This window comes from Hemicordylus capensis, chromosome 3 (assembly GCF_027244095.1).
Source record: "Hemicordylus capensis ecotype Gifberg chromosome 3, rHemCap1.1.pri, whole genome shotgun sequence".
Taxonomy (NCBI): domain Eukaryota; kingdom Metazoa; phylum Chordata; class Lepidosauria; order Squamata; family Cordylidae; genus Hemicordylus; species Hemicordylus capensis.
In genome coordinates, this window is record NC_069659.1 from 264,198,999 (window position 1) to 264,224,789 (window position 25,791).

A 25,791-nucleotide genomic window follows, 5' to 3' on the forward strand; every position below is an offset into this window, starting at 1 on the left:
GGAGGGAAGAAAAAAGGTTGATGGATATTTAGTTAAATGGCAAACCAAATTTTTTAGAATACTTTCTTAAGCAGTGAGACTGAAGTATAGAATTAAATGTGTGCAACCTTAACTGAACTCTCCACCGCACAACCTAAGCATTTTCTGCTTCCTAATTTTGCATGGACTCTTTGAGAACAGTTGAGCTACCAATAATTATAAGGAAAAACAAATCCCAATAAGGGGAAAGCGACAACTGTTTCTAAGCTACTTATGATGCCCTTAGTTCCCCCATGGATTTTCTTCCCCAACCTTGTAAATGCCTCCCTGCAGTGTGCAAATATTTAACTATTACAAGAGAGGGAAAGGAACTATTACAAGGCTCAATTTATTCAGAATGGGATTTTAAAACCCAAGAAAAACAAGTGACAAACACACACACACCCCGAAGTGAAGGATAGGAAGAAAAAATTGCTAAGTCAATTCATAAATATGTGTGAACATACCATACACATATAGCTGTTCTCTCCTTTTCCTGATTTAATTAACCTAATTATAGTGCTTAGCATCTTACCAGAGAGAAGATCATAGCCACAGTGCCTGAATAATGTGAGAGAGATAAAGGACCCTTAATGACATTCTCAAACTTCAGTCCTGACAACCCACACAGTTTGCCAAACATGCCCCCACCCTAGGTTTCTAAACAGGAGCTATGGGGACTACCACAAGGCCTGCTCTAAGCCTCCTATAATTTGAACAATGCATGCATTTACAGGAGAAACCAGTGCAAGCCAGATGGAGATTTACTTCTTGTTTTCACCTCATAGCCAAAGAGACACAACACTTCTTTGAGATCAGTCCATTGCCTCCAGTGTTTCTCAACCACCGGTCCGTGGACCAGTGCTGGTCCGTGAGGAGTTGAGTGCCAGTCCCTGCTGGTCCATGAGGAATTAATCGCCCCACCAAACAATTTCGAGCAGGTGGGGACCACCGCTGCTGGGAGCTCTCCGGAGCTCATTTCTAGGCATGCAGCCCTCACTGCTGGGATAATGTTCATTTCAAGGAAGCTAAATGAGTGTTATCCCCGCAGCTAGGGCTGCCTGTTTAGAATGCGCTCTGGAGAGCTCCCAGCAGCGATGCCCCCCAGGCTTGAAATTGTTTTGGGGGGTGCAAGGGGTTGAGGGGGGGACAACCCCTATACTAACTGCAGGTCCTGGAAACTGCGCACAAAGGATGTACCAGTCCATGACTCCAAAAACGAGAAACACTGGCTATGGTGTGGGACAACAAAATAGCAGGAGTGAACAAGAACATACCACAACCAAGAATACTTGCAACTAGTGGGCCCGGGCACAGAGCATCTGTGCCTCTAGTGCCGCCGGGCCCACCACCGCCTGCGCTGCGGCCGGGCCCACCACCGCCTGCGCTGCGGCCGGGCCCACCACCGCCTGCGCTGCGGCCGGGCCCACCACCGCCTGCGCTGCGGCCGGGCCCGCCGCCTTACCTCCGCGGCCAGGCCCGAGAGTGCTGCCGCCACCGGGCCAGAGAGTGCTGCTGCGGCCGGGCCCGGCCAGGCCCGCCGCCTCGCCTCCGCGGCCGGGCCCGCCTGGCTCCCCGGCCATGGCCGCCACCGCCGTTCTCCTGGGTGTGCTGCCAGCCAATCAGGCGCCCCCTGCAGCCCAGCCAATCAGCTGGGCTGCCGGGACGCATTTCTCCTGGGCACACCCAGGAGAATTATATATAGAGATACATTTCTGGGTCTGCTGGAAAGCAGAAAACAGGGTCTTCCATCTTATATTTTAGTGGCGGGAGTGGAGAGAAAGGATGTTAGGGATGACAGACAAGATTTTCAGTAAGATTCAAAGGTTCATGGTTTGAAATATTCAAAACAAAAGTGCAAAACAGAGAAAACACTGCATTGTAGCTTAGGTTCTGGTTCTTTTTTATAATTATTTAATAAATTCAAAATAACCATACCTATGTTTTCAACAAACGCCACACATCCTCGCCCCCACTTATAAGCAAAGGAATTTGTGCCTTTGGCACGCAAACATAGTTTCTTGATCCATTTAATTGTTATTAAACCAAAGAAAGTCACTCAATGTATAGAAACGATGAGATGAACAGAAATATAGATTCTTTTGAGGAATAGGACATGTGATCTAAAATACTGATGGAGAATGACCCATTGCCCTCCCGAATGTCACCCCTGATTTCTATGCTTGTGCATGGGCTTTGGAGACATCGAATCTAAGGATTTTTTTTCTTGAGACAAATCCACTTCACACAATATCTGAAAACAAACATTTGTATGCAGGTGCATGCATTCAACAACACCTAATCATCACTCCCTGCCAGTGCTGTAGCAAGGCTGGAGGCAGCCCAGGGACAACATCCGAAGCAAGATTCTTTCACTCCTTGCTTGCCACCCCCACCCCACACTTACCTCACCACTCAAGGGGCTTGGGCTCCACTTATTATTACTATCTATCTATCTATCTATCTATCTATCTAATTCTCTAAGGCGTACCTGTGGCTAATCCCGTGCGTGGCAGCTCTCACAAGAGTTCATGAGCAGAAGTACCTGACTGGGCAGTGGGGATTCCAAATGCAGAATGGAGGGGGAGCCTGTGAGAGCAGAAGCACCATGGTGATGGGCAGTGGGGATTCCATATGCAGATAGGGAGGAGGAGCCTGTGGCACTGTGGTGAGTGGGAAGTGGGGATTCCATATGTAGACAGGGAGAAGGAACCTGTGATGGTTAAGGTCAGTTGGAATGCAACCGTTACTGGTCAGAAGATGTTCTTGATTGTAGAGGAAAGGAATCTATATAATTAAAAGGATAGTGGGCAGGGGTCCACAAAGAAAGGGGTCATGAGGGAGGGAAGAGCCCCTTCAGGAGAAGGAGGCTGCTGTTGTATTAATTAGATGAGGAAACAAGATGAACAAGATCTGTTAATTCAGGAAGGGAGAGAGAGAGAAAGAAAGAAAGAAAAAAGAAGGGAGGGGAAGAAAGATAGAGGGGAAGCACAAGTTGGGGGGGGGGGAGAAAGAGAGAAAAAGAAAGGAGGAAAAGAGAAAAAGAAGGAAGGGAGAGGGATGGGCCAAGCCTGTCAGCGGCCTGAAGGGAACGAGCGGCCATGGCAATGGCAGCAGAAGCAAGGAAGGGCCCAGTCAACGACTGCTGCTGTTTGGGATTACTGAGGCCATTGGCAGAGGGAGGCAGGGATGGGCCCAGGCCTGTCAGTAGCCTAAGGGGAACGGGTGGCCATGGCGGTGGCGGCAGTAAGGAAGGGCACGGTTAACTGCTGCTGCTGCTGCTCCTCCTCCTCCTCCTGTGAGGAGGAGCAGGAGCAGGGCTCAGGTGGGGAGGTCTCCGGGGATAGGGGGCTGCAGCTTGGCCAATAGGTATCAGCAATGCTGCAGCCGCAACCAAGAGGGGTGAGGGGGATGGAGTAAAGGGATGGAGGAATGACCAAGAGGGGTGAGGGTGCTGGAAGCAGATGGATGGAGGAGGAGGAGCAGGAGCAAGAGAGGTGGAGAGATCTCTGAGGTGAGGGGGGCTGTGGCAGGGGGTGAGGGGAGCAATCAAGTACTAACACACAGATGCTCTGTGCAGGTTAAGATAGTTACTATTATTTCTATACTGCTTTTCAACAACAGCAAAACAAAATAATAAGAAAATGGTTCCCTGTTCCCCAAGGGTTCACAGTCTAAAAAGAAACATATGGTAGACACTAGCAACAGCCACTGGAGGGAGGCTGAGCTGGAGTAGAATGAGGCCAGTTGCTCTCCTACTAAATAGAAAGAGAATTGCTACTTTGAAAGATGCCTCTTTGCCGCATTAGCCACTTGTAATGGCTCAGGGACTTCTGGACTTGGAAAAACAGGCCTTTCAGCAACAAACTTTCCATTTCTGACATTATTGTCTCCCCCGCACCTCCCCCCCCTCTCTCTCTCTCTCACACACACACACACACACACACCAAGATCTGAGTGATCAGGGGACATAAGTGTCATATGTCCCCTGGTCATTAAAAAAAGTGCCATAAAAAAGAGCCAGCGTGGTGTAGTGGTTAGAGTGCTGGACTAGAACCAGGGAGACCCGAGTTCAAATCCCCATTCAGCCATGAGACTTGCTGGGTGACTCTAGGCCAGTTACTTCTCTCTCAGCCTAACCTACTTCACAGGGTTGTTGTGAGGAGAAACTTAAGTATGTAGTACACCGCTCTAGGCTCCTTGGAGGAAGAACGGGACATAAAATGTAGAAAATAATATTAATAAAAATAATAATAAATATGGACTTTTTAGTGGTACATGGACTTTGTCATTCTTTATACATTGCAGAAGTACAAAAACATGAGTACAATGTTTTAAACATAGAGTGTTGAAAAGACTCAGGTCTAAAGGTAAATGAGGAATAGCCGATTTCCCTCAGGGCCCATTCTTATTGTGGCCTCAGTCATGAGAGAGGAAAGGGTTACATCATCCAGAGTCATCTTCCTCTTTCTCCAGGCTTTAATTTCTGTTCTTTACTGCTCTCTATGGGTTGCTGGAGAGTTCTGGGACTGCTTTTTCCTGACTGGTGCCATCTGCCTTATGAACAGCTGGCTACAGGTATGACCAGGGGCCTGCCCCAAACCACCACCATCCCACCGGAAAAATCAAACTTCTGAGAGCAGAAGCAGTGTCTCTATTGCCCTGGCAACTGAGCCATGCCTCCCTGTCATAAGACATCTCCCCTGTCTCAGCTAGAATTCACTTTGGATCTACTGGTCTTGTGGTAGCAAGCATGCATTTTCCCTTCGCTAAGCAGGGTTTGCCCTGGTTAGCATATGAATGGGAGACTCTACGTGTGAGCACTGTAAGATATTCCCCTTAGGGGATGGGGCAGCTCTGGGAAGAGCATCTGTATGCTTGCATGCAGAAGGTACCAAGTTGCCTCCCTGGCATCTCCAAGATAGAGCTGAGAGAGGCTCCTGTCTGTCACTTTGGATAAACTGCTGCCAGTCGGTGTAGACAAACAATACTGAGCTAGCTGGACCAATAATCTGACTCAGTAGAAGGCGGCTTCCTATGTTCCTACCAATATAAAATGTAAAACAAAACCAAAACAAAAAACAAAAAACCAGCCACAGGTGTAGTGTCCAGCAACATGCCAGTGGACTTCCCTGGTCTAGTCAGCATGTAGGAGACATTGTCAGATGGTCCACAAGACACTGGCATGTTGCCTAAAAGTGCTTGACAACTTTCCCAAAAATTTGAAACTAGTCTGACATACTGTATACTAAGTACATATTTTGAAACATCTGTAAGTGGCTTCTTTTTTGGTGTGCAGGTGCTCAGGAACAACAAAAACAAAAACACAGGACAACACCCCCACCCCCCGGACACATATATTGGCTAATGCAGTGCCACAAATCTACAAATTATCATTCAACCCGATCAGTCTTTTCACATGTTGGCAGTGTTAATACCTTGGTTAATAACTTGGTGGCCTAGATGATGAAGAAAATTATCTGAGTTTCAAGACTACTATCAGTCCCATTGAAATTAAAAAGGACAATGCCAAACATTTAGGAAATGTTAATTTCAATTACTTTGAAATTACTTTTAATTTCAATTACTTTGAGTAATTTTCCTCATCACGCCGGGCAGTAAGTTTTTTTTTTAATAGACAATAATCAATATATGATTTCAAAACTAGTTTTCTTAAAACCTCCAGAAGGCAAAAGAGCAAATAAATATTTATTAATTAAACACTTAAGTTAGGTTATTGAGAAATCTTATTTACAGTTCAGTAATACTAAATTTATATTATCTTATGGCATGAATGAGAGAAGCAAATCTCACAGTATATCTCTTTAGCATACACGCTCATTAGTGTTACGATGAGGGGCTTGTTGTTCAATTCTTTGCATGCAAGTAACAATAATAAATTATAATATCCAAATATCTGGGTATTGTTTTACTCATTTGCTGTCTGAGCAAGAGCTAATGAAATGACCTGTGCTTATCAATAATCAATTATAGAAATGGAATCCCAGAGCAAAAGAGATGAAGCAAGATAATAATATCTACCAGTAAACTGTGGCAAATGCTATTAAAGTCAGATGTTACATTCATTCTACATTAGGTTTTGTTCCTGCAATGTTTAAGCTTATCATCCTAGTTTCAGTGCCTAGCAACGGTGTTAGACACTTCTGCAGTATTAAGTTGCCAGCATTCTCAGTGGTCCGAAGCTTCCTGGTTTATAATCAAGCATTTAATTAAACATCACTAAAAATATTCAAGTTTGAACTCATAGTTGTACTTAGAGCGCCTGGAGGGTGGGTGGGAAAACTAGCAAACATTCTTGACTGACGCAAGTGAATCTAGTTCTTCTCCCATGCACACCCCATCTTCTTCTTCCAGTGGTACTTTCCCTTATTAAACACGTAGCCTTTTATGGCAGTTGTTGCAACATGCCATAGTTTTGAGTCTGGCTGAAAGTCAGCTTTGAAGAGTTATGCGAAGTTTCCATTCCTAATAACTCTGTGTTTACAGGGAGACAGAGTGCTGGAATAAATCTTTGCAAGTCAGACAATAAAGCTGTTCTTCTTACCTTTTATTGTCATCCCATCTCCCACTGCACTTTTCTGATGTGTGTGCAAGCAGACACACTCACACATACAAAGAAACCCGTCTGGCCCAGTCTTAAACGTTTGCCTGCTAGACTCATCAGCACCCTCCCTCCAAGTCAGCCACTTCCTCCATAAGGAGCTTAGCTGGGACCTCTCTGACTGCAGGTGAACGCTGGGAAGTGGACCAAAGGTCATCCCCATGGCGTCAGGAATCAGATTTCAGAAACAACGGCCCAACTGGCTGAATAGGAAAGGCGAACACATGCTAGCTGTTAAAGGCTGCGAGAGCAGGCCACACAGCTCTTTGGCCAAATATTCTGCACGTGTGTAATTTAGAAGGCTTACATGAACAGTAATTGTGCACATAATACTCTGGAAAATACAAATAAAGAGGATATAATTGTAAGCATTTGCAGCAGCCAAAGCAGACTCAATCCAATGGTCTGACAGAGCTCCTGTAATACAGAGTTTGAATTTCATTGTGTTTACAATTTTTGGGAGAAGATACTAGTCTAGCCCTATTCAAACACACATATAATCTGTATACAGTGTATACATGTAAGAGCTGTATTTTATTTATTTATTATTATTTTACATTTTATATTCCACTCTTCCTCCAAGAAGCCCAGAGTACTACATTACTACATACTACATACTACATACATACCAGTACGACATACTTAAGTTTCTCGTCACAACAACCCTGTGAAGTAGGTTAGGCTGAGAGAGAAGTGACTGGCCCAGAGTCACCCAGCAAGTATCATGGCTGAATTGGGATTTGAGCTCAGGTCTCCCCGGTCCTAGTCCAGCACTCTGACCACTACACCACACTGGCTGTGCAGTTCTTCCCACATTATGCTGAACACATGTAGAGTGCCCATCCTATCTGTACTATGCATTTGAGAGGCTGGCACCCAGGTCCACTTTTAAATGAACACATCAGTCATTCACACAAATACCATGCACATATAAAAAGACACCTGAATACACATACAGTGTAATGTCTGGACAAGACTTCTATGCTTGCCCTTTCTACGGAATAATAAGAAATTACGAACCTGATAAAAAAAATAGGTCTACTCAGAAGTGCCTCTGTGTTCAACAGGTCCTGCTTTCACACATGCACAGAACTACAGCCATAACTGTTAGCAATAGGCAGAGGCGTAACTAGGGAAAACGGCGCCCGGGGCAAGCACTGAAATGGCGCCCCCCCCCCCCAACATACTACATTATACTTAGGTTTTTCCTCACAAGCGCCTGCTGCCGCCGCCAAGCCAGGCCACTGACTGGCCACCAGGCGCTAGCAAAGTAATGGGGGGGCACAGGCGGCGTGGAAGGGACCGCTCGTGGGGAAGGGGGCACCGACACGCTCCCTTGACTGCTGCAGCGCTGCTGCACTGAGCAGGAAACATTTGTATTAACAAAAAATTAAAAAAAAATTTTTTTAATTGATCATGGCAGCGCCCCCCCACGTGACCAGAAAAGATGGCGCCCGGGGCATGTGCCCCCCCTGCCCCCCTATAGTTACGCCTCTGGCAATAGGCCACCGCTAGCCTCAGATGCCTCTAAATACCAGTTGCAGGGAAGCAACAGCAGGAGACAGGGTCTCTTTTCTATGGGCTTCTCAGAGGGATCTAGTGGGCCATTGTGGGGAACAAGATGCTGGACTAGATAAGCCTTGGGCCTGATCCAGCAGGGTTGTTCTTATGTTAACTAACTACAAAGTCCAAAGGAAACAGCAGCATTTTAATTTAATGTCACTCATTTTCAGGATACGACTCAAATAATCTATCTTGTATTCGCTAACTTTTGGCAGAGAGGAAATACATTTTGCACTGAGTTAACTATGGGTTCACAGTATGGTGGTAAGGGAACAAAACCATTTTCATTAAACCAGGTATTTCTCACTAGAATAATAGCGAAACTATTATCTTTAAAACATAGTTTACACATACAATTCTCCATATTGCAGAACGGCAGGGACAGCTGCGTCCCAGAGGCAGTAGCTCTTTTTAGTGTTTGTCATGACCTTTCAGTGTGTTGCAATATATTTTTCTATGAACTCCAAACAGGTGCAGAACAAGCAGCAGCAATTTAAGCTTCTCCTCAGCGGGCATAAAGGATGCCTTGACCCTGTCCTGTTCAAGAGCGCACAGTTGATGCTTTGGTGCAGTTGGGACTAATGCAGTTGGATAAACATTTATCTTCAAAAAAGCTTGTCACTTTCCATAACCTTGGGCCAGTTCATACTGTTTCATGGTCCCCCTTCCTGGAGAGATAGCCCTTACAGGATCAGTTTACTTTGCAAAACGTATACTAGAATGGCAAAGAATAGAGTGCTTTTGTGATAGCTCTCTTATTTACATATAAATTATGGTGCACAGGAACAAGCATGCAAGCAGGTACTTCAAGATCCCAAAGCAATACCAGAACTTTTTAAAAAAACACCCCTCCTATATCAGATTTCTGCAGCTGAGAAATCTGTAACTAATTTCTTCTAAAGTGCTTGGGTATTCATGGCTATACCACAACAACCATGGTCCTATCCCAATAGCTCTTCCATTCATTTATCATGCAAGACACACTATAAATGTTGTATTTTCTGTTAAGCACGTTATGTCAATCTGGATGTGGAGCAAGTGGGATCACCCCTTTGCCATGGACTGATCACTACCTTGAAGGGTTCAGGATTATTTTTGCTTCTAACTTCTGTAGGGTTTGGAACCTATTTGGATGGTCTGCTCTCAATGGCTTTTGGATCCAAGTGGATTCCTGATTACTCTGGGAGATTGTCGATAGATGATGACTGTGTCAAGTCCCTAGTCAGTCTCTGGAATGGCCCAGACCATCAACATGATCACTCCTGCAAGTCCTCTCCCATGCACTGGAGCCAAAACAGCATCCTGGTTCTCTGGGGAGCTATTGACAATGAAGCTACTCAGAGAGACTGTTCCCATGATCGATGAAAAATGGGCTAAGAGCTTAGCCCACTTTCTGTCAATCGTGGGAACCACTGGGCTCATAGGTGAGCCCAATGCTCCCAAGGCAGCTAGCCTGCCTAGAATACCCTCCCCTTAAATGAGGTGAATGGAGCGAGTGCTCCGTTAACCCCATTTCTTTGCTCGTGTGTCACTGTGGCGTGCAGCAACACGAGTAGACCCCTGACCAGGAGGCTGCAGCCAGCCTCCCGAGCTTGGGGGGTCTCTCTAGAATGTCCCGCATACTTGCATAGGGCATCCTGGGACTTCAGGGGGCCGTGCAGCCCCCAATCTCTGCAGCCTCTGCCAGCACTGTGATGGAGCCAGCAGTCATGTGGGTGGCCGATCCAGCTGCCCCAGGGCTGCCCTTTGATCATCTGCAGGGATAGCGGGCTAAGCCCACTCTCCCCACAGACCCGACAGAAGTTCTTCTCACAGATCGTGAGAAGAGCTTCAGAGACTACTAGGGTCCATATGTTTGTAGAATTCAAGTTAATCTATTCTCTCATTGACTTTCTTCATGCCCTACATGCCTTTTGCTCACCACCCATGAATCTAGCACAACATACATGCCAAGAACCTGCCTGCCTTCCATCACTTATCAGTGGGGCCTCACAAGATTAAACAACATCTCCTCACACAAAACTAGCATCTCCTCAACAACATCTCCTCATACAAAACTAGCATGTCAGATAGAAGACTAACCTAAAGCTCTTCTTCCTAATATCTAGTATTAAATATGGAGGTATTGTTTTTATAGTGGAACATTAAATTATGTACCATTTTGTACAGAGAAAGGAATACTCCCACTGCAGTTTGAAGCAGTATACTAAGGGCTAAACTAGGTGTGTCTACTTTGACCCCAAGGGTCCAAACAGGAAGGGTTGGCTTGCTCATAGAAACATCTGTTTGTTGAATGGATGATGTAACATTTATAGCAGATGCAGGGGGTACCAAAACTTCTTGCTGCATCTGTCTGCCTTGCCTATAAGTGAGCGTCCTAATCAGGATAGCTTGCCTTGGTTGGCCTGCCTGCCTCTATGCAGCCTCTACGCATATACAGGGATTTTCTTCACACCATAAAAGAGCAAAGTGCAGAGAGAAACCTTCGTTTGTGAAGCAAGTGTTTCTAGAATGGCCACAGAGTTTTCAGGCATGCTGTGGAAATCTGGTAACCTGTGGCAATTACTCAGCTCAATTGCCAGGTGGTAGGGGCTCTGTGGCTATCTTTGTCACCCATAATGCTGAAAGGGATATGGCTGAAAGGGTTCTGCTTTGGGTTGCTTGGATTCTCTGTACATTGCTGCTTGGGAGACCAACTCAGGTAGATACTGGGAGTATCACCCTGCAGAATTGACCCAGAGTTAAGTGCTCGGAGTGAAGGGCTGTGAATTCATCTGGGACGGAGTGGGTTGGTCACCAATGCATTTTCACATTTACATTAAACCGCTGGGCAAAGTTATCAGGGGATTTGGTGCTGGGCGTTATTAATATGCTGATGACACCCACATTTATTTATCCTTGTCATCAATATCAGAAAATGGCATTAGCATCTTAAATGCCTGCCTACAGGCAGTAATGGCTGGATGAGGGATAATAAACTGAAGCTGAATCCAAGCAAGACAGAGGTGCTCACTGTTGGGAATTGTAATCTGCAGGACGGGATAGAACTTCCTGATCTGGATGAAGTTACACTCCCCAAGAAAGAACAGGTCCATAGCTTAGGAATGCTCTCAGACCTGGGTCTCACCCTGGTGCCTCAGGTTGAGGCTGTGGCCAAGAGCACCTTTTACCAACTGCAATTGATTCAACAACTCCGTCAGTTCCTTGAGGAGAATGACCTGAAAACAATGGTACACCAGCTAGTAATCTCCAGGCTGGATTACTGCAATGTGCTCTATGTAGGGCTGCCTTTGTGCGTAGTTTGGAAACTGCAGTTAGTTCAAAATGTGGCAGCCAGATTGGTCTCTGGGGTATCATGGAGAGACCACATTATGCCTGTTTTTAAACAGTTGCACTGGCTGCCCTTATGTTTCTAGGCAAGGTATAAAGTGCTGGTCATTACCTTTAAAGCCCTGAATGGCTTAGGTCGGGGTTACTTGAGAGAGCGCCTTTCTCTACAACCTCCCCATCACTCATTAAGATCATCAGGAGGGGTCCATCTTTGGGTGCCACCGGTTCATCTGGTGATGACCTGGGACCAGGCCTTCTCATTTGTCACCTCTAGGTTGTGGAACACATTCCCCACGGGTATGAGAGGCTTATCTTCCTTGGAGATCTTCAGGAGAGCCTTAAAGACTCATCTTTTTAGTCTGGCTTTTAATATCTAGTTTCAATATTAATCATATCAAATGTTTGTATTCTATTTTAATGGTTTTATTATGTGTTTTTTATTTTACTCTAAACCACCCTGAGCCACTTTAGGAAGGGCGGTATATAAACTGAATGAATGAGTGAATGAATCAATCAATCTGTTGGCTTTTCTCCACTTCAAGGGCCAAATCTGGCACCGATGGAAGCTTTGTTTTTGGGCCAGATAGCTGCTGTGAGGGAGCCTGATCCAGACTGAGACCATGACAGGAGCAAATAATTGAAGATCCCACCTCCCTGCTATGCCACAGTCCTAATATGGATTGGGATCCACACAGCTGCTATTTACAAAGAATAAACCAAGCACATGAGCCATAATAACTGGCTTAATGTAACATATAATTTGGTCTCAATTTTTCCATTCTGATGTATATCTAATATGGAATTTTTATATAAAATAGTGGCACAAGATTGGCTCCTTGTACCACCTGATTCCCAAGACTATGAGGAATCTGGACTGTTGTAAAAATGTCCTGACAGTTTCTTCTTCCAATAGTCCTGTGGTACAAGGAGCAAACACACAAACAAAACTAATGCCTGATTGATAGGGTTATTGGTTTGAGTACTGCAGCCAGCTGACTATGCCTCCCTATCATCAAGAGAGAGTTCTCTATATGGCAATGTGTTTGTACTCACACCTATGTAAGTGTGGTACACTACCAATACAGACATCATCACGTGCATGAAGCCTTAGGACACATACATGTGCATCTGCATGAAACATCAAAATGGATAGCTGGATTTTCCCCTGTTTAGAATCCTCCAGTTCTGTCAATCAACAAAGAGAGTACACATGTGTTGGAACTATAAAATTCTGCACAATTGATTGATTGATTAAGTGCCATCAAGTTGATGTTGACTCTTAGTGACCACATAGATAAATTCTTTTCAGGATGATCTGTCTTCAGCTTGGCATTTTAGGACTCTCAGTGGTACCTTCACTGCTGTCATAATCAAGTCCATCCACCTTGCTGCTGGTCATCCTCTTCTTTCCTTTCCTTCAACTTTCCCCAACATTATGGACTTCTCAAGGGAGCTGCGTTCTCACATAATGTGTCCAAAGCATAATAGTTTGAGCCTGGTCATTTGTGCCTCAAGTGAAAATTCTGGATTGATTTGTTCTATGATTCATTTGTTTGTTTTCCTGGCTGTCCATGGTATCCTCAAAAATCTTCTCCAGCAACAAAGTTCAGAAGTGTCAATATTTTTTCTGTCTTGCTTCTTCAAAATCCAGCTTTTGCATCCATAGAGTGTCACAGGAAAAACATTGTCCGAACAATTCTAATCTTTGTAGGTATAGGCCTTCATTGCAACTCTACCAAGTGCTAGTCTGTGGCGTATTTCTTGACTTCTGGATCCTTTACTGTTGATGGTCGATCTTAAAAGGCAGAAGCTATCCAACACTTCAATTTCTTCATTATCAGTTCTGAGGCTGGTTGCTGTACCGGATATCATTAGTTTAGTTGTCTTTATTATTTTTTATTATTTTTTTTTTACATTTATATCCCGCTCTTCCTCCAAGGAGCCCAAAGCGGTGTACCACATACTTGAGTTTCTCTTTCACAACAACCCTGTGAAGCAGGTTGGGCTGAGAGAGAAGTGACTGGCCCTGAGTCACCCAGCTAGTTTCATGGCTGAATGGGGATTTGAACTCAGGTCTCCTCAGTCCTAGTCCAGCACTCTAACCACTACACCACGCTGGCTCTCACATTTAGTCCTATTTTTTCACTGAGCTCCTTGACTTTCATTACTAGAGCTTGCACATTGTCTGCATTCTCAGCTATCAGAGTGGTGTCATCAGTGTAGTAGCACAGGCTATTGATGTTTCTTCCTCCAACTTTAAAACCATGCTCATCTTCTTCCAATCCAGCTTCTCTCAGTATATGTTCAGCATATAAATTGAATAAATATGGAAAAAGTATACAGCCTTTGCTGATCTGGAGCCAGTCTGTTTCACCATGTTCCGTCTGGACTGTGGCTTCCTGTCCTATGTACAGATTTCTCATTAGAACAATTAGCTGTTCTGGGATGCCCACTTCCTAAGGATATTCCACAATTTGTCATGGTTGACACAATCTGTAGTCAATCTTTTCTGTAGTCAATAATGCACATATTGACTTCTTTTTGGTGTTCTTTGGCTTTCTAAATTATCCAGTGTGCATCAGCAATGATGTTTCTTGTTCCTCTGCCTTTTCTGAAACCAGCTTGAACATCCTACATTTCCCTTTCCACATAGGGCTCTAATCTGCATTGATTGATCCTGAGCATTATTTTGCTAGCATGAGAAATTAAGGATATTATGCAATGGTTTGTGCCACCTGCTAAGTCTCTTTTCCTTGGTATGGGTATATAGACTGACCTCTTCCAATCCGTTGGCCACTGCATCATTCTCCAGATTTGCTGGCATAGTTTGGTTAGAGCCTTGACTGATTCTTCTTCTGTTGCTTGCCATATTTTTGTAGCTATTCCATCAATTCCTGTAGCCTTCTGACTTGGTAATAATCGGAGTGTTGATCTAACGCCATCTTCCTGTACTAGAGATTCTTGCAAGTAGGGAATATATTCTAGAGTATCTTGGATGTTGACATCCCTGCTGTACAGATTTTCAGTATACTCCTTCCATCTCTGTTTGATCTTCTCAGAGTCAGTTACTATCTGTCCTTTGGCATCCCTTAACATACCAATTCAAAGCTGGAACCTCCTTCCAAGTTCAGAGATCTTTTGGAAAACTTTCCTTGTTTTTCCATGTCTATTTCCATCCTCATTGTCTTTACAGATGTCATTGTAGTACTGCTCCTTGTCTCTTCTAACAGCTTTCTGAAATTCCCTATTAAGTTCCTTCAGGAAGTCTTTATCTTTCTTGACTTTGGCTTCTCTCCTCTTCTTGGCAATTTCCACTGTCTGTTCTGACATCCATTTTGCTTTCTTCTGTTTCTTGGTTTTGTCAGTCTCGTTTTGCATTTGTCCTTGACAACGTCTTTTATTTCATTCCACAGTTCCTCTGGTTCCCTATCAATAAGGTTCAGAACTTCAAAGCTGTTCCTGATGTTCTCCTTGAAAATGGTGGAAACTGGATAGCTTTGTTTTTCCACTTTAGCTTGACTTGTAAATTCTAATTTTAAATCAGATATCTCACAATAGCAGACTTGATGACTTGGTTCCAAATTACTCCTCTATTAACCTTCTTCTGCAAAGGCCACTCCCTGCTGCCTACTAAGGGTTTCCTGAACTCATTAAGAACCCTGACATCAACCAAGTTCCTGGTTCCCCAATATTAGACCATAGGTTTCAACTGTCCCTATTTACCAGGGACAGTCCTTATTTTCTGTAATCTGCCCTGGTAAATTACTGTATCTGTTTTGTCTCTGGATTTGCCTCCTGGTGGTGCCTTGTTCAGTTTTTTTCACAGGAGTTGCTAGGATGATCATTCTTCAGCATTCCACTTCCTCTAGAATCTGCAGGTGGATGCATCGTGTGTCCAGTGCATCTGAGGGCAAAGGGTTGCACAGCAAGAAGGCACTACACAGTGCACAGCAATGAGTGGGTGGAATCTAGTCTTCAGCAATGTGTAAGAGTGGTAGCTTGGAGGTGGGTCTTAGGCAGTAAACCTTGGTATTAATTGTTACACTGTTTTCATATGCAAAATGTTAGAGGGTATGAGTTTGGCCCCTCTTGCTTTGGTAATCTGGAATAATGTGCTTCCTGTGCATTTTATTACTTGCTTTGCATTTGCAGTCAGAACTATCTACCACACCTCCAGGTTGCTTGCCATGCCCCCTACACACTCACAGGCAGACCCCTGTTTATTGGTGAAATTTTGGCGGCTGTGCCTAAACTTGCATATTGCTTTGGAAATATAGCACGTTACCAAAAACCATATCTACAGTTATCTTGCAAGTTAGCATCACACTCACCTGATTTTCTGGGCCACTGTTTTCATTGCCCATTTTGATGAGGATGTTTCAGGACTGTCCGTCACCATGAAGAAAGGCAGCTGGAAGAAATGAATCATCATAAGCCATCTGTGTAAACACTGTGGAACAGGAATTTACAAAAGAAAAACCTCTCTCATGTGCTGCTCTATGCTGCTCAAATGGAAATCATGTCAAGGCTAGCAGTATGCCCTGCAAATATAGTTTTGTATATCAGGGCTAGATTAAGCAGACCACAGCTTTAGGGCACAACTTTGCCCATATACATAACCACTATCCTCATGGCTCTTGCTGCCAGTGTTCTGGCCACAGAAGCTGGAGAGTACTGGTGATTAACAACACAAGTGACATAGCAACCCAAGGTTTCTCAGGAACTGAGATTCAAAATAGGTGTATTTATTGTTGTAATGTTTATCCTTACTTTTGAAAAGTCATTAACAATAAAGAGCAAAAAAATACTCTAACACACAACCAATAACATTAATAGATTTAAAAACAGTAGCATCAACATATTATCTGAAAGTAATCGGCTGAGAAAACCTGATGAAATAAAACAAAATACGCTTTCTAGTGGCTGCAGTTTCAGAGAAAGACACACTGCATATGTTCAAAGACACACTACTCCTTCAATTTAAGTGTTAAGCTGGGAAGATTTCAGCAGCTTCCCCACAAAAGATAGTTTAATGTAGATGCTCAGCCTGCCTCTCTCTCTCTCTCTCTCTCCCCCTCTGTAATTGAGCAGATTGACCAATCTTTATTGTTGGCTAAAAGGTAGAGAAATAAGGTTTGCAGTCATGTGTCAGATTTCTTCTTCTATTTTAAATCCAAGCCCTAGACATTTTGAACCAAATAAGATCACTGTGATGTGTCGTGATGGCCCCAATATTCGGTTTCCAAGCCTCATAGTAACTGTTTTGTTTTTGCTGCAGTTGTACTCATTTACTTGAGTATCTGAAGTAAAAATACAATTACTCATATATAATTCAAGTGCAATTACTCATATGTAATTCTATGCAGCTGTTCTCACACACAGCCTATCCCAGGCTAAGGAAGCCCAGCCTAGGTTAGGCTGTGTGTGAGAACTGTTAGGATCAGGCCCGATCCCCATGGGGCACTGCCACCTAGCCCAGCTTTTTATCCTTGTTTTTAGCTGGGCTTAAGAGTGCCATGGCACTATTAACCCCAGCTCCAGGATCATATGTTAACTTGGGCTGTGTTCAGCCCAAGTGGACACAGAGACAGGTGCCTGGAGCACCATGAAATGTGCCTATAGTGCTCGCCTCCTGGGGGATTCCGTCAATCCACTGTGCTTGTGGTGCAGTGCATTGTGGGATATCTGGAGGCTGGGATGCATCATCCAGGCCTCCAAAACTCTGGACTGTGTGGCACAGTGTGGATCGTCTGGGAGCACTCTGTGGTCCCAGCAACATTTCTGCTATCATCTGGAAGGAAGGTGAGTTGGGCCAGCGTTCCCTGCACCCATAGGAACATAGGAAGCCACCATATAATGAGTCAGACCATTGGTCTATCTAGCTCAGTATTGTCTACACAGACTGGCAGTGGCTTCTCCAAGGTTGCAGACAGGAATCTCTCTCAGCCCTATCTTGGAGATGCCAGGGAGGGAACTTGGAACCTAGATGCTCTCCCCAGAGCGGCTCCATCCCCTGAGGGGAATATCTTACAGTTTTCACACTTCTAGTGAGTGTGAGCGTCTTCTTCTTCTGGAGAGGAGACTGGACTTCTGGACTTCTTCTGGAGAGGAGAGCTGGTCTTGTGGTAGCAAACATGACTTGTCCCCATAGCTAAGCAGGGTCTGCCCTGGTTGCATATGAATGGGAGACTTGATGTGTGAGCACTGCAAGATCCCCACAGGGGATGAAGCTGCTCTGGGAAGAGCAGAAGGTTTCAAGTTCCCTCCCTGGCTTCTCCAAGATAGGGCTGAGAGAGATTCCTGCCTGCACCCTTGGAGAAGCCGCTGCCAGTCTGTGAAGACAATACTGAGCTAGATAGACCAATGGTCTGACTCAGTATATGGCAGTTTCCTATGTTCCAATGTTCCTAGTCTCCCGTTCATATGGAACCAGGGTGAACACTGCTTAGCTAAGGGTACAAGTCATGCTTGATCTCCTCCTACTCGTTGTGTATGTAAGTTACCTGCCTCAACAAGTTGTATATCTCCAAGTATCTTTTTCTCTTACAGTATATCTAAAATTAGTAGTGTGCACGGACCGGTTCGGAGGCCATTCTACTGGCCTCCGAACCGGTCCGGACAAGGGGTGGTTTTGGTTCGGGAGGGTTAGGGTGGGGGGTTCCATTCAGGGCGGGGGGGGGGCTTTACTCACCCCTCCCGCGCTTTGCAGCTTTGGCGCCATAATTACCTAAAAAAATGCGGCTGCAGAATCGCTCGCCGCCCGCTCCTATGGCTCCCATGGCTCCTGCTTGTTTCAAAAACCGGGAGGCAGGATACTTCCCTGCCACCCCCAAAGCCCCCTCAAGCCATTTTAGCTCTTTAAATCTCGCCCCAGACCGAGTCCTATAGCGCTCGGGCGGGCGGCGGGGAGATGTCCTTCCATCCGCCCGCCCCCTTCCCTGCCTTCTGCGAAGTGCAGGGAGCTCCCTGCACTTCGCAGAAGGCAGGGAAGGGGGCGGGCGGATGGAAGGACATCTCCCCGCCGCCCGCCCGAGCGCTATAGGACTCGGTCTGGGGCGAGATTTAAAGAGCTAAAATGGCTTGAGGGGGCTTTGGGGGTGGCAGGGAAGTATCCTGCCTCCCGGTTTTTGAAACAAGCAGGAGCCATGGGAGCCATAGGAGCGGGCGGCGAGCGATTCTGCAGCCGCACTTTTTTAGGTAATTATGGCGCCAAAGCTGCAAAGCGTGGGAGGGGTGAGTAAAGCCCCCCCCACCCTGAATGGAACCCCCCACCCCAGTGCCGGACCACAGCTCCGCGGTCCGGTGCACACCCCTATCTAAAATGGGGCTGTGCATCACTTTCCCCTATCTCTAAAATGGGGTTATGATTAAGAATGCTGGTGCAACTTCTTGTCCCTTTGAAAGTTGTAAATAAAGAAAACTAACTTGCATCCCATGGATGACCTTGGACTTGTCTTGTACCATGCCAACCTGCTCCCCTTACACCCCAGTGTAGCCCCATATTGAATCTTGGCTGTATCACTGTTTCTAGTCATGAGGAAGCCTCTCCCTGAGTGCATTCCTTTGATGAGAGGAAATAGGTCATTCTGTCCAGGCTTTTTAAAAGTGCCCTCAAGTAATTAATGTGATCCTAGGGGACTAGGAAGTGCCACTCTGATAGAGACTGTCCCAAGCTATTCTGTCATCTTCTGCCAAATGCCAGAATAGACCAAGCATCAAAGTACTGAGATTGGAATGAGGTTTCTCTCTCAATTATTGAACACCCAGATAAGCCAAGAACCTAGGACAGATTCACACCCACAGACAAGACTCTTAAGTTAAATCAAGTGAGCAATGCTGAAAATCAGCATCCCCCTTCCTTGTGCAATTCTCTTCCTTGGGAGATTACCTATTCAGACGTTTGTTTCAAGAAGTATGTCAAAGAGAACACTGATAGGAAATTAACTGAAGTCTCCCCAGGAAATTAAAAGGTAATCACTATTAAGACATTACACAACAGAGCAAACTCCCTTTAGAGCTCAGTCTAAAGGGTGTATAGGATATTTAAAAAAAAAGTATCCTGGAGAGTTAATAATTTGTACAGCATCACCCAGGACAGTTCCACATTGTGCTGTTCCCAAGGACTGAGGCTACCAATCTCTCACTAAACTGACTATCCACCCCAAAGAAAGCCCAGAGAGATCGTACATTCCGTGGATGAGTCCTAGAGATTCTCAAGCCTGAGTTAGAATCACTCTGATCTTGAATCACTAGCTGAAATCACCCTAAACCTAACTGCCTGTAGTTTCCCCTGCCAAAAGGATAAACTGCTTCTCTTTGTTCGAGCACAAGGCAAAGATGCAAGGTAGGTAGCTATAGAACTGTTCTCCCCTGCACTCTCCTCCCCCCATTAACTAGTGTTCGCAACTCTATCCCCTCCCTCAGCACTAAACTGAAAGTGTGTACTGGGGCAACTCTATGCCACTCTCAAAACATTATGAGTTGTTCTCCGAACAACTCAATGCCATTCTCAGAAGGAAAGATCATAGCCAGCAATTCTGCTTGGCGCTAACCACTGATTTTCACCAGTAAATGTCTGTTTTCCAATATATTCTAACTTTGCTTTCAGGAAAGGTGTCTGTTATTTAAGGTGCTGTTCTGAGTGCTCCAACACAGGTGTATCCTATCCACAGTGAGCTTTCCCACTACCTCAGGGTACAATCTGGCTGTATGCAGGTTTGCACTAGATTGAGTTAAATTCCCCACATTAAGCCAAAACAAATAGTCATGAAGGGTGAAAACTACCACACTTTAGAGCCAAGCTGCCAATACATTTCTTGATGGAGAAAGTGCAAGCAGCCATAAAACTGATAACAGTTACGGGCAGTCCGTCCTATATCTGTTAATTGCTCAGCCTCAGTGTTCCCCATTTTAGGATGTTGGGGACACCCTGACTCCAACATTAAACCCAGAGTTACCAACCCAGAATTATATGGAATCCAGGCCTGTGTCTGACTCCATTTTATTAAGGAATTTATTTATTTATTTAATACATTTCTATACCACCCCAAACCAAAGTCTTGGGGCGGTTCACAATAATAAAACAATACAAAAACACAAAACATTAAAATCAATTAAAATGCCAAAAAGCAGCCTAAAAACAAAAACAATTTACAATATTTAAAATTACAAAAGTTAAAAGGTTAAAAGGCCTGGTTAAAAAGATGAATCTTCAGAGCTCTTTTAAAAACCGCTAGGGATGGGGAGAGTCTTATGTCAGCGGGAAGCACATTCCAAAGTCTCGGAGCAACAACTGAGAAGGCCCGTCCCTGAGTGGTCACCAACTGACTTGAAGGTAGCCAGAGACGGGCCTCCCGTGACAAATGCAGTGGACGAAGGGGATCGTGCAGAAGAAGACGTTCTCTTAAATACCGTGGGCCTTATAACCAGCACTTTGTATTTTGCCCGGAAACCTATTGGCAGCCAGTGTAACTCCTGTAATATAGGAGTAATATGGTCTCTTCTAGATGACCTGGAGACCAACCTGGCTGCCGCATTCTGTACTAATTGTAGTTTCCGGACTACATACAAAGGCAGCCCCACATAGAGCACATTGCAGTAATCAAGTCTGGAGATTACCAGCAAATGTACTACTGTTCTGAGGTCATCAATCTCAAGAAATGGATGCAGCTGGCGTATCAAGTGAAGCTGATAAAAAGCACTTCTGGCCACTGCCTCAACCAGAGAAACCAGGGAGAGGTGTGAATCTAGAAGCACTCCCAGACTCCGTACCTGTTCCTTCTGAGGAAGTGTGACCCCATCTAGAACAGGCAGGTCAATATCGTTTCCTGAGTAACGACCCCACACAACAAGTACTTCCGTCTTGTCTGGATTCAGTCTCAGTTTGTTATCCCTCATCCAGCCCATTACTGCCTCCAGGCAGGCATTCAGGGAGGATATGCCTTCTCCTGATGAAGTTGACATGGAGAAATAGATTTGGGTGTCATCAGCATACTGATAGGACCCAGCACCAAATCCCCGCATGATCTCTCCCAGCCGTTTCATGTAGATGTTAAAAAGCATTGGAATTAATGCCTGAATTCAGATGAGCTCACCAGGGCATGATACCCAGATCTCATGACTGCCTCTGGTAATTGATTTCTGAAGGCAGGGGTAATCTAGCATTGTTTATCAGTGGTTGTGAAACTCAGAAGAGACACAATGGGTCAGTCTTGATTACCTGTCTCACAGGTATCCAAATGCTAAAATTGACTTGCTCTGAGGTAATCCCTTACCTCTGCTGACAGGACGCTTCTGCCTTAGTCAAATGTATTGATTAACTAGCCTCAGACATGCGCCCCTTTTGATTTTACTTTAAACATCCTTTTGTTATAATTACACACTAGATAGATGTACACAAGAAGTAATTTAATTGCTGTCTCATACAGATAGATCTAATTCTTTCACTAACTCCTCTGACTCTTAATATTCTTGGGACCAAGAGAGGCAAATTTGCTTTGGAAATGACAATAGAATAATATTCTGCTAACAGGAGATGGAACTCAAATCCTGTTTTGACTTAATATCTTGAGCTAATTTCAATGATTAAAAGACAATGGAGATCAAAAGGAAGAAACAACTACTGTTTAAAGAACTGAGCTCACTGAACAGAGAGCTAGCAAGCTTTGCCTAACCAGCAGATCTTTGCTCAAGAATGATCCTAGTTTGCTGCTCAAAGCCGCGGGGCTAAAGCAGGAACTCTCTCCAGGGAGAAGGGACTGTCTGTGACCTCTGCTGCACAGTGAGAAGTCAAGACTTCCCCCAGCCATGATGCTCTTGCTCCCCACTTCACTCTGAGCATCTACCACGAGCCTGCTTGACTGCTTGAAGCTTGCATTGCTCTCTAGGCTCCTGTTCTCCAGTATCAGCATTTCTCCTTCATCTGAAGCCTGCATCACTCTCAAGCCCCAGCAATGAACAAGTCCTTTGAAGACTTCTTTGTGAACCTGGTGAGATGCCTATTCAATGCATAGCCCAACCTGCTCCTCCTTCCCTCCTACCTACTAATCACTGCCACCACTTTCCCTAAGCCCTTCCTTCCTGCTTCTCTCTCTGTTTCTCTCTAATTGCTTTATTAGGATTTGTTAGACAGCTGTAATTATTGATTGCACACACATAGGATAGCTAGGCACATCGCACTACACCTTGAATCAGAAACATGTTTGATTTGGATGACCTGTTTGAATTTTATCCTGATGTGCAACTTTCTATAATAAAGCCCATTGAATTATTTAGGAGTGTTTTTTGTCTTCTTTCTGCCTTCATGCCCAGACTATACATGGTCACTATATAAAGAACTGGTCACTTTGTGACACTGGTGGAACTAATTCCATATGCTAGCTAGAGGATATGCAACTATTTGGGGAACCAAACAACTTTTTCCCCCTCCATTAGTAGGAATAGAAACTCTTTTGGGGACCAAACAACTTTTTTTGCATAGTTGTAGTGTCTGAAGTTCTGGAGAGTAGCTGGAGCTTTTTGTTGGCTCAGAACACTTTGTTCTCATGAGAAGCTTCTCTTCCTCTGGCTTCTTCCCCTTCCTACTCACCATCCCTCCAATGGGGAAGCCAGAGTGGAGGTTATGCTTCAGTGGCAGGTTGTGGAGCCATGTGATGCAGGAGCACGGATAGGTAGGGCCAGCAGGTGGCAATGGCAGTAGCAGTGACAAGTTAGCAGTTCGCAAATTAACTTTACTCATGTAGCAATTACCCCTGCTATCTGAGTAAAAAGACACCTTTTTAAGTGGTGAATCTCATCTATATATAAATGGGGAGATCAACTGGCCATATCCAACTCCAGCACAGCATCCCTTCAGTGGCTGATGCTGGTGTTACCTGGTGTTTCTTTTTATATTGTGAGCCCTTTGGGGACTGGGTAGTCATTATTAGTTAATAATTAGTCATTATTAGGTCTCATTATTAGTTAATTAATTAATGTATTTATTTATTTATTTATTTAAATAACTGTGAAACCTTCTGTTGAAGAACAGTCTATAAATGTGTGTAGTCATAGAGAACAGCAAGTGAGTGGGAGACCACACAGACACTGCTGTGCCATTATGCGAAAAGGCTGGCTCAGTAGTTAGCTAGCTAGCCTGCCTCAAGCCAAGAGGTGATGTTGCTGGCCTGGTCGGGGAGAGCAGGCTGGGTGACCCATGAGAAGGAGGACAGAGGATTATGTGTGTGGTAAAACTAACCAGGAGATGAATTTACAGTTAAGAAGCAGGGCCTTGAGAATTCTGCTCCTAGACAGCAGACTGAGCAGACATATGATGATCACCTGGTCATCAGCTTCACAGTGGTGAGCTGTATTTATTGTTGAATTATCCAATGTTTATCAAATCATGCATCTATAATATAAACAAACATATTCAAATGTTAGGCAAGTGGGCACTTGTTTGATGAAAAGCATCCTCTATTTCCACTTTTTTGATGATGAATATCAACTTTTTTCACCATTTGGTCCTTGCAACCCTACCTCATCTGCAAAATGAATATGAATTTATTGGATCAGATCTTTGGCCATTTGTGGAGTTTTGATGTTAAAATCCCTTACGCTACAGAGACATTGTTTTTTTTAACCGCCATTTTGCAACTGGCTCTGCCTACCTAATTTGCTATTTTGTGACTGGCTTAACCCCCACCCATCCACCATTCCACTTCTAATGTTCTGACAAAAGGCAGAGGGGAGAGGAGGAGGGGGGCGTTTCCAGGAAACCTTGAGTTTACTTGAAACAGTTCTGACACAGAGAACTGTTGCAACAGATTTTGGTGAACCTAAAAGATTAATGGTGATCCAATAATTATTAATGGTGATCCCCTAAAGGCATATCACTAGGCTCTTAGAGGGCATTATGAACTGCATACATTATTGTCCTGGAGTTATTGTATGAACAACCACTGGTAAGAAGTTACTGCAGAGACAAGTGATAGTTATAAATATTTATTATATTTGTATACCACACCAAACATATGTCTCTGAACATCTCCCCAAATTTACGTACTATATAAGCCATCCATCCACCATTCCCTGTACTCTAGAAGGCCCTTGGATGGTGAGTTTTGTGTTACACATGAGTTTTCCCCAGCTACACAAGTCCAGTTAAGAAATATTTCCCTCCCCATTGGTCAGAAGACTGTCCCTATCTAGTTCTGAGGTTATGCATATGAATTGTTCATCTGCAAAATTATGTTCTTTATTCATGCAAAGCCAGATTCTCATATCAAGAGAGACTGTATTTCCATGCCTTCTGCATAATTTTCACTTTTGATTGTAGCAAAATTACTTCAGCCTGTGTGGGTTGTTTTTACACAAGCAGCTGCTGAATTACTCAGAGATCTAATTAGAACCAAGGCCTGGTTTAACTTATAGATATACTTCCTGTTCCACTGACTGTTTTTTTTTAATTTTCAAAAGATTACAACATTTCACTTTCCAACCAGAGCTGGCACTCATCTGGTAAAATGTCAGTGCACATATGGCATGTCCATATGCATGAATTTGTTTTATTTTCAGATAATTAGAGCTAATCTCTGAACATCACTTTACATCATTCACAACAGAGCAACACCCTGCAATATTAAACTTGCACTCTACATGTTTGCTTTAGGCTGGGACTCAGAGGCTAATAGGGCTACCACTTTGTTTCATTTTACTACAATGCAAGGCCAATCACACATAACAAGATATCCATAACAGGATATGTCTTTGAGAGAGTGTAGTGTAGTCATTACAATTTATTTATTTATTTATTTATTTATTTATTACATTTATATCCTGCTCTTCCTCCAAGGAGCCCAGAGTGGTGTACTACATACTTAAGTTTCTCCTCACAACAACCCTGCGAAGTAGGTTAGGCTGAGAGAGAAGTGACTGGCCCAGAGTCACCCAGTTAGTTTCATGGCTGAATGGGGATTTGAACTTGGGTCTCCCCGGTCCTAGTCCAGTACTATAACCACTATACCATGCAGGCAATACTGGCCTGGAAGTAGGTTCAAATCCCTACTTGGCCATGAAGCTCATTGGGTGCCCTTGGGTCAGTTACCATGTCTGAACCTAACCTACCTCACAAAGGAAGGGGTCATAGAGCACATGATTTTCATGCAAAAGGTTATAGGTTTAAGTTCCTGGCAACTCCAGAAAAGATGGATCCAGGCCAGGGACACAGCCAGGGACGGATTAATCTTTTTGCCTCCCATAGGTAGCCAAAGATTAGCCAC

General features: G+C 44.3%; 1 protein-coding gene across 11 annotated transcripts in view; it reads right to left on the bottom strand.

The window, feature by feature from the left end:
• The window catches only part of TACC2 (transforming acidic coiled-coil containing protein 2), a 272,500-nt gene that overhangs the window by 223,598 nt on the left and 23,111 nt on the right, over positions 1–25,791 (bottom strand). For all 11 annotated transcript variants that reach the window (XM_053309046.1, XM_053309047.1, XM_053309040.1 and 8 more), the window contains exon 2: positions 15,865–15,944. In XM_053309046.1, the coding sequence (XP_053165021.1) occupies positions 15,865–15,897 (33 nt within the window). In that variant the 5' untranslated portion in view covers positions 15,898–15,944. The remainder of the gene's footprint in view (positions 1–15,864; positions 15,945–25,791) is intronic.